The following is a 16,409-nucleotide window of genomic DNA, read 5'->3' as shown; positions in this document are numbered from 1 at the left end:
TTTTTTTGTTATTATTTTTGGTCTCTTTCAGATATTTACTGATTTTTTTTTTTTTAGGAGAAGTGAATGTGTACACACAGTTTGAATTAAATATATAAATTTGCCTTCTTTATGAAATGTTTTGCTAAGACTCTTGAACAGCTCAACTCTGTTATCAGTATTATATTCTTGTTAGATTTTTCTATTCCAGAATAGGCACAGTGTAAATTTTAAGTTTGTATAATCCTTTTAAATTTTCATTGAGTTTTTAAAACCAGAAAGATAATATTTAGTGTGTATTTTGGTATAAAACAAAATAATATGTACACTGCTTTATATTTTCAGAGGTTGAAAGCTTGTTCTTCAGAGTCTATACAAACTGGTAACTCACAACTTTTTTTGACCACATATAGTATATCCTTTTCGTAGTGACTTCCTCATCCTGATGAATACCACACTTATCACCACCCTTGTCCCACCAATGAATAACCTCCCTTTTACTGTTCTTCATTGGGAATCACTGATAGAGAATTCTTTCTCTCTTTCATACTAAGTGGTTTACCCTTATTTCTTAGTCAGTGGAGTAAGAGCTTATCAGTTTGAAAGAGGAGTTTGAGTGTTTAAATATGGAAAGTTTATTTTATTTGATACACTGCCTAATTATAAGATGCCTGAAAAACAGGATGTCTTATAGATTTTTCTTCTCAGTAATTAATTTTTATAAAATGAGACTTTTAAATGATAAAGATGATTATGAGTACATTAAAATATATCGGTAACTTTAAGCAATAGGTTGGCTATATGTATCCACACAGACTTTTTTAAGTTGCACATCAGCATACCAATTATATTTACATGCCTAAGAAGTAATAACCAACAGCAAGCAGTGTTTGCTACAAAAGCCCGCAAAGGGCTGAATAAGTAACGATGCTGCATGTAGTAGTATAGATAGACCTGCAGTTTGGCTGTAGTAACTCTGGCTGGTAATTAAGCAGGCTCTTCCAAAAATCCATTTTATATGTTTCATTTGACAGTTTCTTTCACGGCCAAAAGAATAGTTATTGTGTGCGTTTGGTCATTTTCTCTTTCATTGTTTTCACTTATCTTTTAAAATCAGATATGTCTTAATGAATTTACAAGTAGTTGTCTAATCTTATTAATTTTTAAAGTTCTAGCACTAATAATTTCTTAATTCCCACTTTGCAGTTTTTTTCTGACTTGTATGACATTAGAGAAAAAAGACATGGGATGTGGCTGAATACTTCACATTTCTTTATTGGAGTAAGCTGATCCTGAGAAAATACTGGTCCTTTTTTTTTTTTTTAAGCACTTGTGGATGCTAATTCGTTAACATGATCCTCTTGTTTATAGTTAATGTAGAGTATTTGTTTCCTTTTTAAAAGAAATCTCACATGGATATATTAATAATTTAATAAAATTCTACATTTTCCCTGTTTTAACCAACCCCATGTGAACATTATTTATTTATCATATGATTAAGGCTCCAAATAAGGGTGCAAGAGGAAATGTTCACCAGTTCATTAATAATGTTGGGCAGTACTCAGTGGCCCTCTGAAATAAATACTGATCTTCAGTGTTATGTCTCAGTCTAAAGTTTCTCAGAAAGTGTATGGTATGGTGTTAACCTTTGTTCTCATGGCCAGCTTTTACTATATACCTTCTCTGAAGATTTTGAAACCCTGGTTTTATGGAGGGGTGGGGTAGGACAGGGGAGTGGGAAATTAGATACCCCTATCCTGAACCCAGCCTTCCTGGAATCCTTTTTCGGTCCAGTTTCCAGAATATGATTTTGTTTTCTTTGTTCTTTTAAAAGACTGTTTTTTATATTCTGGTGTTAATAATTTCATTTATTTGACATCTCAAACTGACTTTCCAAGCTAACTTGATGAACACTGAAGGTTTTTACCATATCAGCCAGAAAACTAGGTACTAAGTTTTGGAAAATAAATCCTATGAAGAAAGCACTATAATTTTAAAAGACTGGCACACAAGAACAAATATGGAATTAAGCCATTTTCCTAAGTAGGTTCATGCTGTCTGTTTCAAGTGTGAAACTGCATAGTGATTCATTTTATATAAAAGATAACAGCTTTTTAAATTTACTGACAAACTTTAAATGTGGTAAAGGGGGAGGACTTGCTATATCCTAGAGCCAGGAATCAAAATCTCCATTGTTCTCCTTCTAAAGCCCAGTAAATTGGTGTTTTTGTATAGCTCTAGTTTGTAAAGCCTTTAGGGTTAATATGCAGTTCTGTACTGAGGCAGGAGTTTGAATTTAATGTTCATTATTGGAAATGAGTCTTGTAACTTAAAAATGAAAGCTTATTTCTTGAGAAATAATATTTACATAACTGCTTTAACTGAATATCACAACTTTTTCTTTGTCATACTTGTGCTTGGCTGCAAGTTTTTTTTTTTACTTTTCCTAAGAATTTGGAACACCAAAAATCAGCCATTGGTTTTTTTTGTTTGTTTGCGGTACGCGGGCCTCTCACTGTTGTGGCCTCTCCCGTTGTGGAGCACAGGCTCCAGACGCGCAGGCCCAGCGGCCATGGCTCACGGGCCCAGCTGCTCCGCGGCATGTGGGATCTTCCTGGACTGGGGCACGAACCCGTGTCCCCTGCATCGGCAGGCGGACCCTCAACCACTGTGCCACCAGGGAAGCCCCCATTGGTATTTTTTAATATAAGGGATGTGAATCATTTCAAATACAAACCTTTAAACCCTTTCAGCATACAAAGGATAGCTTATACAGTTGACTAGAATATTATTTGATAAAGGTCTATGGTTACTGACTTTTTAACTTAAATAAATTCCTCAAACTCTTTGCCTTAATGGCTTTTCTTTAAGAGGTGTTTCTCTGATCTCTTAGAAAAGTTTTCTCCTCTGGAAGTTTAAACTTACCATCATTGGAGGAGGGAGGAATAGTTTATTGGCTCATATGATTAGACCCTGATGTGGTAGCACTTTTTCCAAACTTCTGAAATATTATTAATGTCTCAGGACACGGACACCATCTTGCAGTAACTAAAGAGTATATAGCCACCCTTTGAGAAGCATATCAAAAGGGATGTCTCATCCCCTCCTTCCTTGAAGAGTAGGAGGAAAAAGTCAACACTGAGGTATTGATATGGCAGGATCACTTTCTGGAGTCTTTTTCCAAGCTGTACCTTCTAATGTAATTAAGCAGATGTATTTGTTAAACATTATTGTGTTGACAGCGTGCTGGCTGTGTCTTCAGAAGCTAAGATTTTCCTTATTACTATTCAGGATAATCTCTTATCTATGGAGCATTAATATAAAAACAGTTTATTCTGTCTCTGTCTCAGTGAAAATAGTTGTATCGCACACTTTTATTTTTATGTTGGATTTGGGAGGACCTCGATGAATTAGATCAGTTGCATGTATTTGCCATGTATTTCCTCCATTTCTTCTAAATAATTTTACTTAAAATTTTAAGCTATATATTAGAATCTTAAATTAGTCTCTGTAACTGGAAGGATTTCTTTTAACAAATTTCTTCTTGTGATATAGCCAAAGGCACATACTTTATAATAAGAATACATGTTTATGTTAAGGTGATTGTATCAGCTTTGCCTCTAACTTTAAATCTCCAACAGAGTATTTAAAAGACATTTCCAAAGAAAGTTTTCTTTTAAGTATTACTAATAAATACAGTTCTTGGGAAATTGAAAACAAATCTGTTTCACATCCAAAAGAAAGAGGTGACGTGGTTAAGATAACTGTGGCCTATCAGTTTCTGTTCCTTTTAGGTAAGGCTCACTTATAAAATTGTAAATTTTAATGCATGGATCATTAGTTTCACGAACCATAAACATATTCTATTATTTCAGTTACCACTGTTGGGGAGATAGGACCTAATAATAATTTGAGATGTCTCAAATTCACATTCAGCCTTCTGGTCTCAGGGGCAACTTGACACAGAAGGAAAAAAAAATGATTATAACTTGTATGAGTAAAATGATTGTATCAGTGGTCATAATATTGCCATAATTTCCTTTGAACTAAAAAGAAATCTTTAGTGCAATGAGGATCTTTTTAAAATTTTATGTTATTTGTATATTTACATCAAAACTTCTTAACCATTATAATGCTGATTGACTGGATTTCCCAATACTTATTGCTCTTGTATCAGGAAGTCTTAACAATTAGCATCGACAGGACTATTTATGATGGTTGAATTCTCATCATAGTTTGATTTTTGTTTGTGTTTTTGTTTGTGTTCTTTTTGTTTTTAAATACTTTTAGCCCTGACTTGAAAAACCGTCCAGTTGATGAAAGTGAGGTGCAAAGAGCAGCTGATAGTCCCTCTGTTAAACCTAGTGAAGTTGAAGAAGAATCTATTCCCAGCATTCAAATAGAAACTTTTATACAACAGGAAGAGCCTTGTGAGGAAGAACCAGAAAAAGCACTGTGTGTCTCTGACTTTGCTATTGAAACATTTGAAGTTGAAACTCAGGGAGAGGAGGTCAAAGTGGAAATTCCTCTTGTAGCATCCACTCCAGCCAGTATTGACTTATTCACTGAAAATGGAGAGCAGTCTGTTTTAAATCAGCAGGTGTATGCCAGTGACTTTGAGAAGGAAGAGGCAGAAATTATTAACCCTGAAACAGAATTATCATCATCTGATAGTGCATTTATAGAAGAAAGGAACATCAAAGGAATTCTAGAAGACTCTCCATCTGAAGCAGAAGATTTCTTTTCTAAGATTACACAGTCTATGATAGAAGCTGTAGCTGAAGTAGACAAACATGAAACTGTTTCAGAAATAGTACCATCTACTTGTGTTGTGGCCTTAGTACCTGGAATTTCCACTGGGGATGAGCAGGCAGTGAGCACAAAGGGAATTTCTGCAAAAAGTAATATGGATGAAAAGGAGGAGAATGAATTAAATACCAAGGAAACCAGAATGGATCTGCAAATACGAATGGAGAAGGCTGAAAAGAATGATGATAAGATGGTTGCAGAGAAGTTGGAAAAGATTGTGGCTGCAATGAAAGAAAAGCCTGCAGAAAACTCAGTGACCAAGGCATGCCCAAATAAAGGAGTGGTTCAGGCCAGTAAGTCTGATGAAACTAGTAAAATTAGTATGCTGCCTGCATCAAATGCATCTAGCAGTAAATCAGGCATCAAGGCTGGTATGGTCTCTTCTCTAAAGGCAAAAGCTACAGCTTCAAAATCTGAAAACCAGAAAAGTTTTCTAAAATCTGTACTCAGAGATCAAATAAACGCTGAAAAGAAACTTTCAGCCAAGGAATTGGGTCTCCTTAAACCTACAAGTGCCAGATCAGGCTTGGCTGAAAACAGCAGTAAATTGAAACCCACTCAGAGCAGTGTCACCAGAGGAGGCAGTGGAAGGATCTCAGCCCTGCAAGGCAAAGATTCTAAACTGGATTACAGGGATATTACGAAACAGTCTCAGGAAACAGAGGCTAAACCTTCTGCCATGAAACGGGATGACAGCAACAATAAGGTGAGGAGGGTAGGAAGAATGTTCAGAGAATCTATGAAGTGATTATCTCTGTTGTAGCTAAGGAGTAGGAGATGTAATCTTGTTTTATGCTTTCATCTCCTCACTCCCCTTTGCCCCCAAGCTCCCTTTTCCCTTTCTTAAATGACTCCATTGATTTAAGCCAGTAGACACTTAGAATAATAAGCTCAAGTCTATAATTTATTAACAGGTGTGAAAGCATTATTTGGATAAAGTGTGGTCAGAAATAAAACTTTGTATTTAAAAAAAAAAAAATTCTGCATTGAATCTCCTGAGGTGATTTAGCACTCTGCTCCTGAAGTGGGAAACAGTTTTCTCTTTTAAATTGAAGCTCCCTTTATCAGCTTACTGATGGCCCAACTTAGACAGTAAAACTGAATTTAACTACAGCTTACGGAGATGATGCCTATACTGTTAAATGATTGTTGACTTAGCTTGGTATACCTGTTAAATATTTGTATAATTGAATGTGTTTGGGTAGTATTTGCTGTTTGAATTCTTTTTGTGTTTTAAAGAATATTAATAACCTAGTTGTAAATTCTGTTTTTCTGTATTTCTTATTTAATATTTCAGACTTTGACTGGGCAAAACACTAAGACTTCTAAAAGCACCACTGGTAGAAGTTCCAAACCCAAAGAGGTAAGAAACAATCTACTGACACAGACCCATCTATTCCATCATTCCATAAAAGAGTTCGTCCACCTTGTAACTTGTGTCTCTCCTGTAATAATTAGTTTGATATAGAGCAAGGGACAGGAATGAGATAGTATATTTTTGACCCCACCACCAGTTCGTTTTCTGACCTTGAGCTAGGCTAAATAGTTTGTTCTTGGTGTGGGGCAAAAAGTTACACAGGGATGGAAAGGGGATTAGAGTAGGAAGACACGTCCAGTCTCACATCAGTAGGAATGGGTTGTAACACAGAATAAAATCATCTATGTAAAGGAGGTTGACATTTGACTTGAGTCCTCTCCATTTTGTTATCCTTTTGGTATGGCTCAATTTATCCTAACTAGATGGGCTTTAAGATTTACTTTCTTGGTACTGACTTCTGCTGCCAAATAAACATGTTACAATATATTTGGCTGTTTGGTATTTTAGATTTCTGTTATTCATAGAATATTTTTTCAGTTATTTTACTTTTTTCCCCTGGTAGGGCATAAATTTGGGTCTGTTTTATTAGGGCAAGGAGAAATGTTAGTAGTTTAAGAAGCAGAAGTAAGGATTATGGTTCTTCCATGGCTTAATAAATTGATAGTACAGTTGCTTACAGATTCCCCCTCCTGCCCTAAATTTACTGGGTATGTATTGTAATGCCATTATTATATTTACCAGTAATTGACCATTGATAGTGTACTAAATGTGTAGGAGGCCTGCCAGGAATTTATTTTCTTTAGTAATTGGCACCATTTTTCAAATTACAGATACAATTTTTTTTTCAAGTGCAGTCATATTTGTCATTAAGTCTTAGTAATAAATTTTCCATATAACTTTCTCAAAATATAAATCTTATATAGGCATACCTCAGAGATACTACAAGTTCTGTTCCAGACCAGAATAGTAAAGTAAATATCTCAATAAAAGTGAGTCACACATACTTTTTGGTTTCCCAGTACATGTAAAAGTTATGTTTATACTATACTGTACTCTATTAAGTGTACAGTAGCATTGTGTCTTTAAAAAAATGTGCATACCTTAATTAAGTACCTTATTGCTAAAAAATGCTAACCATCTTCTGAGTCTTCAGTGAATCATAATCTTTTTGCAGTAGTAACATCAAAGGTCACTGACCAGAGATCACCATAACAAATATAATAATAATGACGAAGTTTGCATATTGTGAGAATTACTGAAATGTGACACAGAGACATGAAGTTAGCAAGTGCTGTTGGAAAAATGGCGCCATTAGACTTATCACAGGGTTTCCACAAATCTTCAATTTGTAAAAAGTAGTATCTGCAAAGTACAATAAAGCAAAGTGCAATAAAGCAAAATGTGCCTGTATCTTAGTATTACACATCTTAAAATATGTATATAAATTGATTGATGGAACAATCTAGTTAGCTATTAACTTTCTAGTTGCATTTGAGGTGCTTTTAGTAGTCCATGAAGTCTCCAAAACACTTGGTAGATATCATTTAACGTATGGAATAGTAAATTCTTTATATTATATTAATTGTTTGATAAATGCTCTTAATGTAGTATTTTTGTACATCATATTTCCAATTCGCACATCATTTAGGAAATAATTGTAATCTTACTGAAATTAAGTAAAGGTGGAATTAGATTGATATTGTTAGGATTTTACCTTTGGCATTGTTCACTCTTTGGATTTGTTTGTGGGGCTTTGAAAAATTACTAATTTCAGCTTTTGGAAACATCTCTATACTGAAATTCTCACAAATGATAGATATGTCATGCACATTTATTGAGACTGTATGGAATCTAGCCAGTTATCAGTAGTTGTTCACAATTCTGTGAGTTTTTTTACCTTTCCAACAGGAACCCTTATTTCCATTTAATTTGGATGAATTTGTTACTGTGGATGAAGTTATAGAAGAAGTGAATCCTTTTCAAGCCAAGCAGAATCCACTGAAGGGAAAAAGGAAAGAAGCTCTCAAAAATACCCCTTCCTCTGAACTTAACTTGAAGAAGAAGAAGGGGAAAGTCTCTGCTTCTCGTGTTGTTGAGGGAGAATTATCTTTTGTAACATTGGATGAGATTGGGGAAGAAGAAGATGCAGCTGCACATATAGCACAAGCTCTAGTCACTGTGGATGAAGTAATTGATGAAGAAGAAATAAATATGGAAGAAATGGTAAAAAATTCAAATTCACTTCTTACATTAGATGAGTTAATTGATCAAGATGATTGCATTTCCCACAGTGAACCTAAAGATGTTACTGTACTGTCAGTGGCTGAAGAACAAGATCTTCTCAAACAGGAACGCTTGGTAACTGTGGATGAAATTGGAGAAGTGGAAGAGCTACCTTTAAATGAGTCAGCAGACATAAGTTTTGCTGCTTTAAATACTAAAGGAGATGAGGAAAATACTGGAAGGGATTCCATTGGGTTCATTTCTTCTCATATGCCTGAAGACCCTTCTGCTTTAGTTACGGTAGATGAAATACAGGATGACAGCAGTGATCTGCATTTAGTGACATTAGATGAAGTAACTGAAGAGGATGAAGACTCTCTGGCAGATTTTAACAACCTTAAAGAAGAGCTTAATTTTGTTACTGTTGATGAAGTTGGAGAGGAGGAAGATGGAGACAACGATTTAAAAGTTGAATTAACACAAAGCAAACATGACCATCCCACCGATAAAAGAGGGGATAGAAAAAAGAGAGCTATGGACACAAAGAAGACAAAACTTGAAGCTTTGTCCCAAGTGGGTCCAGTAAATGAGAATGTTATGGAAGAAGATCTGAAAACCATGATTGAAAGACACTTAGCAGGTAGATATTCAGAAGTGGTAGCTTTTGTTTTATGAGGGGACTACATTAAAAATTTTTTTAAATATATGTTACAGCATTACCAATAATTTCACTGTGTATTGACATAAGAAGCCAACAGATAGTTATGGCCAAGTGATACTTTCCAAAGAAATATGTTCAAGTTTCACAAATTTCTCTTAGTTCAGACCCTACCCCAAGTTACTGTATCTCAAGAAAAGATAACAAAGCCAGAAAGCAAACTAAAATACCCAGATTAGAATTGGAATGAAAATGATATGTTTGTATTTTTGAGAAAATACAGCTTTTGATAAGTAGAAGGCTGTTTATACCAGCCTGCCTCCTAGTTTTTGCTTAGACTTAGGATTTGGGAAAATTTGTGAAGGTACCATTTCACTTTTAAGTAATATTTTGATGGTATAGAATAATAGGTCAGCTCACTTTCAGTACTTTAGGGAGATCAAAATAATTTCAAATACAAAAATCTTGAAAGATTTAACCAAACTAAGAATAAAAAATACTAGCAAGGTCCCACAGTCTTGAACAAAATAGAAAAATGTGTGTAGGCTCCTTGAGAAAAGCAGGTGGGAAGGTGGAGTTTTGATCAGGATAAGTGGGAAAATAAAAGGAGAATGCTTAGACTAGTGCTGAATTTTTAAAAACAGAATTCTTCTATTTTATATTAGAAATAGGTTTCCTTCCCAAATTTGAGTAATATCTATCTTGTTTGCAAAAAAGGTGTTAAAGTTGTTATTCAGAGTTAAAAGCAATTTAAACACTGTTACTGTAGCAATAAATTAGACTTTCTCTTTAAAGCTAAAGTGCCAGCCAAGAGAGTTAGAATTGGGAAAACGCCACCATCAGAAAAAGCTGTTACGGCAGAACCAGCAAAAGATGAAGAGGCCTTCCAAATTAGTGAAGGTAAAGCAGGATCGATAGAAGTGGGGGAGAGTAACACAATATGAGGAGGTGGTTAAAGTTCCAAAGATCTACTGTCTAAGAAGAAAAGTAGAAAAAGAGTGAACAGAGCAGGGATGGGAGTTGAGGGAGTGAGGGAAGGCAGCCCATTAATGATTAGATCTGGATAAAGATTTTTATCTTTGCAATTATAGAGATAATGGAACATAATGGAATGGGATAATAGAGAATAATATGTGATCCTATTATAATAGAATGTGACAAATTTTCGTGGAAATGATCTGTGAAAGGTTATTCTGACCATGTTGCAGCATCAAGTAAAAATTATTTATTAACTAGCTTTAATTTGTGTACCAGGTCCCTTGCTTTGTGGATGCTGCCAAGCAGGCAGCCATGAATTAAAGAAGATGTCTTAATAACATTAATACAGTTTATGTTGAAAGAAATAGGGAACAGTGTCTAGAATACTGCAGTTACTTAACAAGTATTTGTCATTGTGTCCATATATTCATAGCAAAATCCTAAATCCCTAGTACCATTCTCCTTGAAAACAGCACCCTCATTGCCCTCCTGCTTTTGTATCCTATGTTCTCTAAGGAAAAACTACCACCTGTGATTCAGTGGAATCTCATTGACCTAGCTCTCAGCTGGGTCCTCAGTGCTGCTCCACAGTTTATTTAGGCCTCCTTCCTTTCCCATTTCCTAACCAGGTGTAATAAAAACCTAAAACCCTTCTGCTTGTTGTCATACTGGATTAAGTTTTTTCCTTCTTAATTTAGTCTTATTTGACTTCTCTGCATCATTTGTTACTGTTGATTATGTACTCTTTCTTGATGCTCTCTCCCTTGGCTAAGTGGGTACTCCTCCTTTGTTTATTGTTCTCCATTAACCTCTCCTTGATACCAAGCCATAGTCAATGGTTTTACTAACTGACAAATGCTTCTAGCATAATTTCATGAGGGCTTTCCCCCCTCGGGATTTCTGTTGTGATAGGGCAGCTTCAGCTACCAGCTTGCTTAGAACTGCCTCATCTCAACAGAAGAACAGAAAAAGAATCATTTCTTTACTGCTTTTGTAACCATTTATTTTCATTAATAGACAATATATTTGATGAAAGAACCTAGCTTAAGAAAAAGTCATTTTTAAAATAATTTTAAACTTAAAATATTTGTTTTAATCTCTTAATTATGTAATTATATATAATATGTATTATTGTTGTTGTTATTATTAGATAAAGGTGCCTTTGGCGTGGTAGCAGCAAATGTGTTTGAGAAAGTATTACTCTGTTGAGGGTTGTAGCAAGACACTGGAGGCTGTTTTAAGCATCAAGTCAAGAAAAGCGAGACAGCCTTTTTAATCGACTCTTTGGGACTTGATGACTGGTAGAGTGCAAGGAGTAAGAGAACAGTAAATAACGATTTCATAGTTTCTAACCATCCCCTCAGATTAGGGAAAGAGTAGCCCAGTTACATGGGGAGAGCACTGAACTTGAAGTCACAAGTCTCTGTCACTTACTGGCTATGCATCCTTGGACATAATCAGTTTCTTAACCTCTTCTGGTTTTTTTTTCTCCATCTGTGAAGAAATAGGGATAATAATGATTTGACCTGCCTGTCTCACACGAGATAAAAGCTAAATGAATGATATGTATGTGAGAGAGATTTGTCCAGTGCTTTACAACAGTTAGGTATTTCAGCTGCTGAGGGTAACCAGAATTGCTTGGAACCAGTTTTTGTTTTTGTCTTCCCCCGAGATCCTGTTAGGCATTTTGCTGATAACATTGAGTGCTTCTTACATGTTAATTCACTTTGCTGAGTTTGAATGTTTGTAGTTTCACTTGTGATTCAGTCTAACAAGGGTCTTAGTCCATCAGTTTAGGCTTTGTTTTTCTTGGTTGGAAGGGTTTCAATACAGGACCGCAGAATTATTCTCTGCTCCTGTCCTTTTCTCCTCGATCCACACTCTTCTCCCACCCCAGCACTTTTTCATACACACGTTAACTCTTGCCAGTAATATAGAACTTGAAGTTCTTTCATTACCTTTAAAATTTTTCCTGAACAATGTGTAAATAAAATATGCTGCTAAGCTTTAGTCCCATATCCTTGAATCTATTTAATAAGGTTGAACAGATTTACCCATTTATTCCTTATATAAAGACTCTTGGAAGAATAGTCCGGTGGGATTAACCAAGAAAGGGTTTACTTAGAGAGATGATCCATAAATTAATCTTTTTTTTCATAGATTAATCTTTGAAGGCAGAGATTATCTGATATCAGCCTCAGATAACATCACTTAGTATAAAATCTATAAATCTATTTTGAATAACTTTTTTTTTTCCTTGAAAAATTTAATGACTTTAGTCGATGAAGAATCTGGATTAATGGATTCAGAACCAGAAAGAAAACGCCAGAAGATTGAGGACTCTTTGGGGAAATCAGTGGCACCTGATGTCCCTGAAGGTAAAGTAAAAATGACATTTTTTCCTTATCCATGTGAAATAAAAATTCAGAACCGTAATAAGTGTTCTGTTGTTTAGATGAGTAATGCAATGACCTTGCTTAGATGATTAGAGTGGAAATTAGCAAGCTTTGTACACTGGCATTTCTGAGAACAGTTTATTAAGCTGTGTTTTTACCTGACAAAGATATTTTTATTGCACTCGTGAAGTCTGGGATATGTACTCTCTTTGTTGCTCTGGTAAGAATTGAGTTATACTTGCCCAGGCAGAAATTCCAGTTGAGTAGGACATGATGGAAAAGCTTAGCTAGCAAACTTTGTTCATGGCCAGCTCAGATGAGCTAAGGGGCACCTTATTTGTTTACCCATTGTATTCCTCAAGCAGACAGTTGACTATCATTTTGCCTCTTCTCCCTGTTTTATTTTAACAGTGGATTCCTAAGAGGTTTATTTCAAAGACTACCAGATTCTTTTCCAGTGAACTGCTATTCTGAAGGAATTCCCTGCCATTCCTGGAGGCTCTGGAATATTACAGAATTTGTTTAAAAATAAAGACTTCTGTTTTGTGATTAGAGGCTTAATTGCTCTTGATCCCTAGATATATAACAGTGTGTATTATGTTTGTACATAAATGTATACTGTGCTTAGTATGTTTATCATGTTCAGATAAATTAACACAGCTCTAGATAAATTATCGTTAATTTTTTTCCTTCCTCTTCCCCCTCTCTCTTCCTGTCCTCTAGATTTAGACTTTCTTGTACCGAAGGCTGGATTCTTCTGTCCAATTTGTTCCCTCTTCTACTCAGGTGAAAAAGCAATGACAAATCACTGCAGGAGTACACGTCATAAGCAAAATACAGAGGTAGATATTTCTTATTTTTAACTCATCAAATCTTCAGGTGGTGGTATTATAGTCAAACTACTGAAGTGTCCACACAAAATGTACATTCTTTCCTTTTGGAAGAACTTTTTAAGGTTTGTTTATTCCTCTTAAGTTCAAAGTACTATTCATGTCCTTCACTGTATCTTGCCAGTAACTCCTAGTTTTTATTCCTTTTCCTCTGGCAGCGTTTGCCAGAGTAGATTTTGTATATCACTAGTCCCATGTGACACTCCATTAAAGTGTGGGAAACTGTATATTCTGATGCCCTCTTGCAGAGTCATGGACACATAACATGTTAAAGTTTCAGACTTGTCTAGCCAAAGAATCCACTTAACTTTATTTAATCCATTTCCTCACTACTACCACCCCTGTTTTTAGTTGTACATGGCTTTGGGACACATTTAGATTAGAACTCTAGAGAATCATCATTAGCCATAATTGAAACAGTGGTTCTGATTCCTCCTGAATATTTGAGAGTTGCTTTATATATCCTCTGTATTGAATTTGTGGCACAGACACTCATCTAACATTCATTGAGCTGTTATTTGCTGGAAGCTTATTCAGTCCCCCAATCAATTTTATGAGGTAGATGCTATCAGTTCCAATTTTGAAGATGAGGAAACAGGATTAAAGAGTACCTAATCCCCAAGATCACATAGCTAGTTAGTGGCAGATTTAGGATTTGAACCTACCTTTGTTTTATTCTAAGCTTATGCCCTTAAACATTGTGCTGTGCTACCTATGCTCTTAACATGTCACTTTTCCACTTGAAATCTTCCACTGGCTTCATATTACACTTGGAATAATATGCAAACTTCTTATTGTGGGTCTGTAAGGCCCTACATGATCTGATTTTTTTCCTACTTCTCTGACCTCGCTGTTATTGCTCACTGTGTTTCAGCTTTTTTGGCTCTCTTGTTGTTCGTACATGAAAGGCCCCTTTGCTGCCTTTGCACCTTTATATTGCTGTTCCTTTGCCCTCTCCCAGCCCCCCTTGTATAGCTGATTCTTCCTCATCTTTTAGGTCTCAACTCAAGTAACAGCTTCCCTGAAAGGCCTTTGACAAAGAAAGACCTAGCTAAAGTAGAACACTCCTCCCAACCCAAAAAGCAGTCAATCTCATTTGCTTTACAGTCTTTCTTTCCTTTATAATACTTACCACCACCCCCTAAATTATCTTGTTTATTCTTTTATTGTTTCTCTTCCCCTACTAGAATGTCAGCTCCATGAGGTAAGGGGCCTTATCTATCTTCTTGACCACTGAGTCCCCAAGCATCAAGATAATGCATAAGTATATCATAAATATCAGATGATTCACAAATGGAAGGAAGGAATGTTAATGTAAGGCACTGTGTTTCTAATCTTTATTCTGTAGGATCAAGCTCTTTAAATTATAAATACAGTGAAATATATTAGATACATTTGTAACACAGCAAAGCAACATCTAATACATATTTTATATTATGAATTGCTTTTAACAGAAGTTCATGGCCAAGCAAAGAAAGGAAAAGGAGCAGAATGAGGCTGAAGAAAGAAGCTCTAGGTGATTGGGGGAAAGGGGAAAAAATTCATTAGAAATTCGTTTAGGGTCCAGTTGATTTGTGTATTTTTGTTATCACTTAATTTGTAATTTTTGTTTCAGAAGCAAATATTCATGTTGTACAAATTTTGATTGCCCTTGATGTAGAGACTGAAGGGGAAAGTATGATGGGTTTGATTTTTATATCAAATCATCAGGCATGGAGAAATATCTTTTAGAAGTGTTAAAATAAATGTTCCTACTGTATATTTAAAATACCATGTTGTGTTTGTGGCTGATTGATTAAAGACTTGCTGGCCTCTGCAGGCAGGCTTCTTTCTCTACAACCACTGAGACTTGGGATGTTTGGTGATTCTTCTTGTGTTACTGGAAATCATAGGCGTGACAGTGTTTGACTTTGCTTCAACTGGTACAGGTCAAAGATTTCTTAAAACTCTCAATTTTTCTGGGTAAAATTCAATTACAGCATGTTTGGCTCAGGTAGGTTTGAGTAAAACCTTGCTTGACTTTTTTAATGGCTTAGAAAGACATTTTTTCTGCGTCTGGTAACATCTGCTATTTTTGCCAGGACCCATTTAAGGTAGCTCCTAGCAAGTCATTTAATTTTAACTTGAAACTACAAAGACAGAGTAGCCTTTACTTTCTGTAGACCACAAGAATTGCTTTTTAAACCACTTGAATTATTATTTAATATGTTTGTGGGGAGTTGTAAAGGTACAAAAAAATAATTCACTGGATTGTTAGGTGCTGGACACAGCCCTGTACTGTAAAGTTTTAGATGAGGCCATGCTTCAGACATAAGCCTACTGACTGAGAATTTTTAGTATCTGATTCTTTATCTCTTTAGATTAGAATGCACCAATTAACAATAGAGGGTGAATGGAGGGAAACAAAAACAACTACTTTTTTAGATCTCTTACTCCCATCACAGCACAAGAGTTAGCTCACAGTCAGCAAGAGTGGAGTGAAGAACACAACATCTTTTTGTTGTTGCTCACCAAACTCACTGCACACTCAGTTCACACTTAGCCACAGCCTGAGCAAAATGATAAAATACTACACGCCACAGAGTAAGGAATAGGGTGGGGAGAGGGATGGCTTGTGAATGCCAAGAGTCTGTTGTAATTAAAACCATATAGGTGAATGAGGTACTAAGAGGGAGAAGAGCTATTAAAAGGTTGGAGTATAAGGAGCTGGCAAGTTAAGGTGGCAGAGTAGGGAAGTTCCATGATGGTCTGGTGGTTAGGATTTGGCACTTTCACTGCCAAGGCCCGGATTCAATCCCTTATCTGGGAACTGAGATCCCACAAGCTGTGCAGTGCAGCCCGCCCCCCGCCCCCCCCAAAAAAGAAAAACACCAGTAGAGTAAATAAGACTCTTAAAGAATCTTTTCCTGGGGCTGCTTCTGAAGCTTTTAAAACCAGAGAAGTTAGGAACTTCTTTAATCTTGCCTGGATCAACCTTGGTGTTTAATCTTAAGAATTTATTTTTATTTATTTTTTTATTTTTGGCCACACCATGTGGCTTGTGGGATCTCAGTTCCCTAGCCAGGGATTGAACCCAAACCACGGCAGTGAAAGCACCAAGTCCTAACCACTAGACCACCTGGGAACTCCCTAATCTTAAGAATTTAAATGTGAAACTC

General features: G+C 35.8%; 1 protein-coding gene across 8 annotated transcripts in view; it reads left to right on the top strand.

Moving 5' to 3' along the window:
- ZNF638 (zinc finger protein 638) overlaps positions 1-15,022 on the top strand; it is an 83,620-nt gene extending 68,598 nt beyond the window's left edge. For 7 of the 8 annotated variants that reach the window (XM_030877502.2, XM_030877504.2, XM_030877503.2 and 4 more), the window contains 7 exons: positions 4,270-5,494; positions 6,086-6,151; positions 8,015-8,969; positions 9,783-9,887; positions 12,245-12,343; positions 13,085-13,203; positions 14,706-15,022. In XM_030877502.2, coding sequence (XP_030733362.1) covers positions 4,270-5,494; positions 6,086-6,151; positions 8,015-8,969; positions 9,783-9,887; positions 12,245-12,343; positions 13,085-13,203; positions 14,706-14,771 — 2,635 coding nt within the window. In that variant the 3' untranslated portion in view covers positions 14,772-15,022. The remainder of the gene's footprint in view (positions 1-4,269; positions 5,495-6,085; positions 6,152-8,014; positions 8,970-9,782; positions 9,888-12,244; positions 12,344-13,084; positions 13,204-14,705) is intronic. The other variant, XM_030877507.2, reaches the window with a different exon arrangement.
- The last annotated feature ends 1,387 nt before the right edge of the window (positions 15,023-16,409 follow it).

Source organism: Globicephala melas, chromosome 12, assembly GCF_963455315.2.
Source record: "Globicephala melas chromosome 12, mGloMel1.2, whole genome shotgun sequence".
NCBI lineage: Eukaryota > Metazoa > Chordata > Mammalia > Artiodactyla > Delphinidae > Globicephala > Globicephala melas.
Note: the sequence above shows the minus strand (reverse complement) of the source record. Positions and strands in the feature narration are given on the sequence as shown.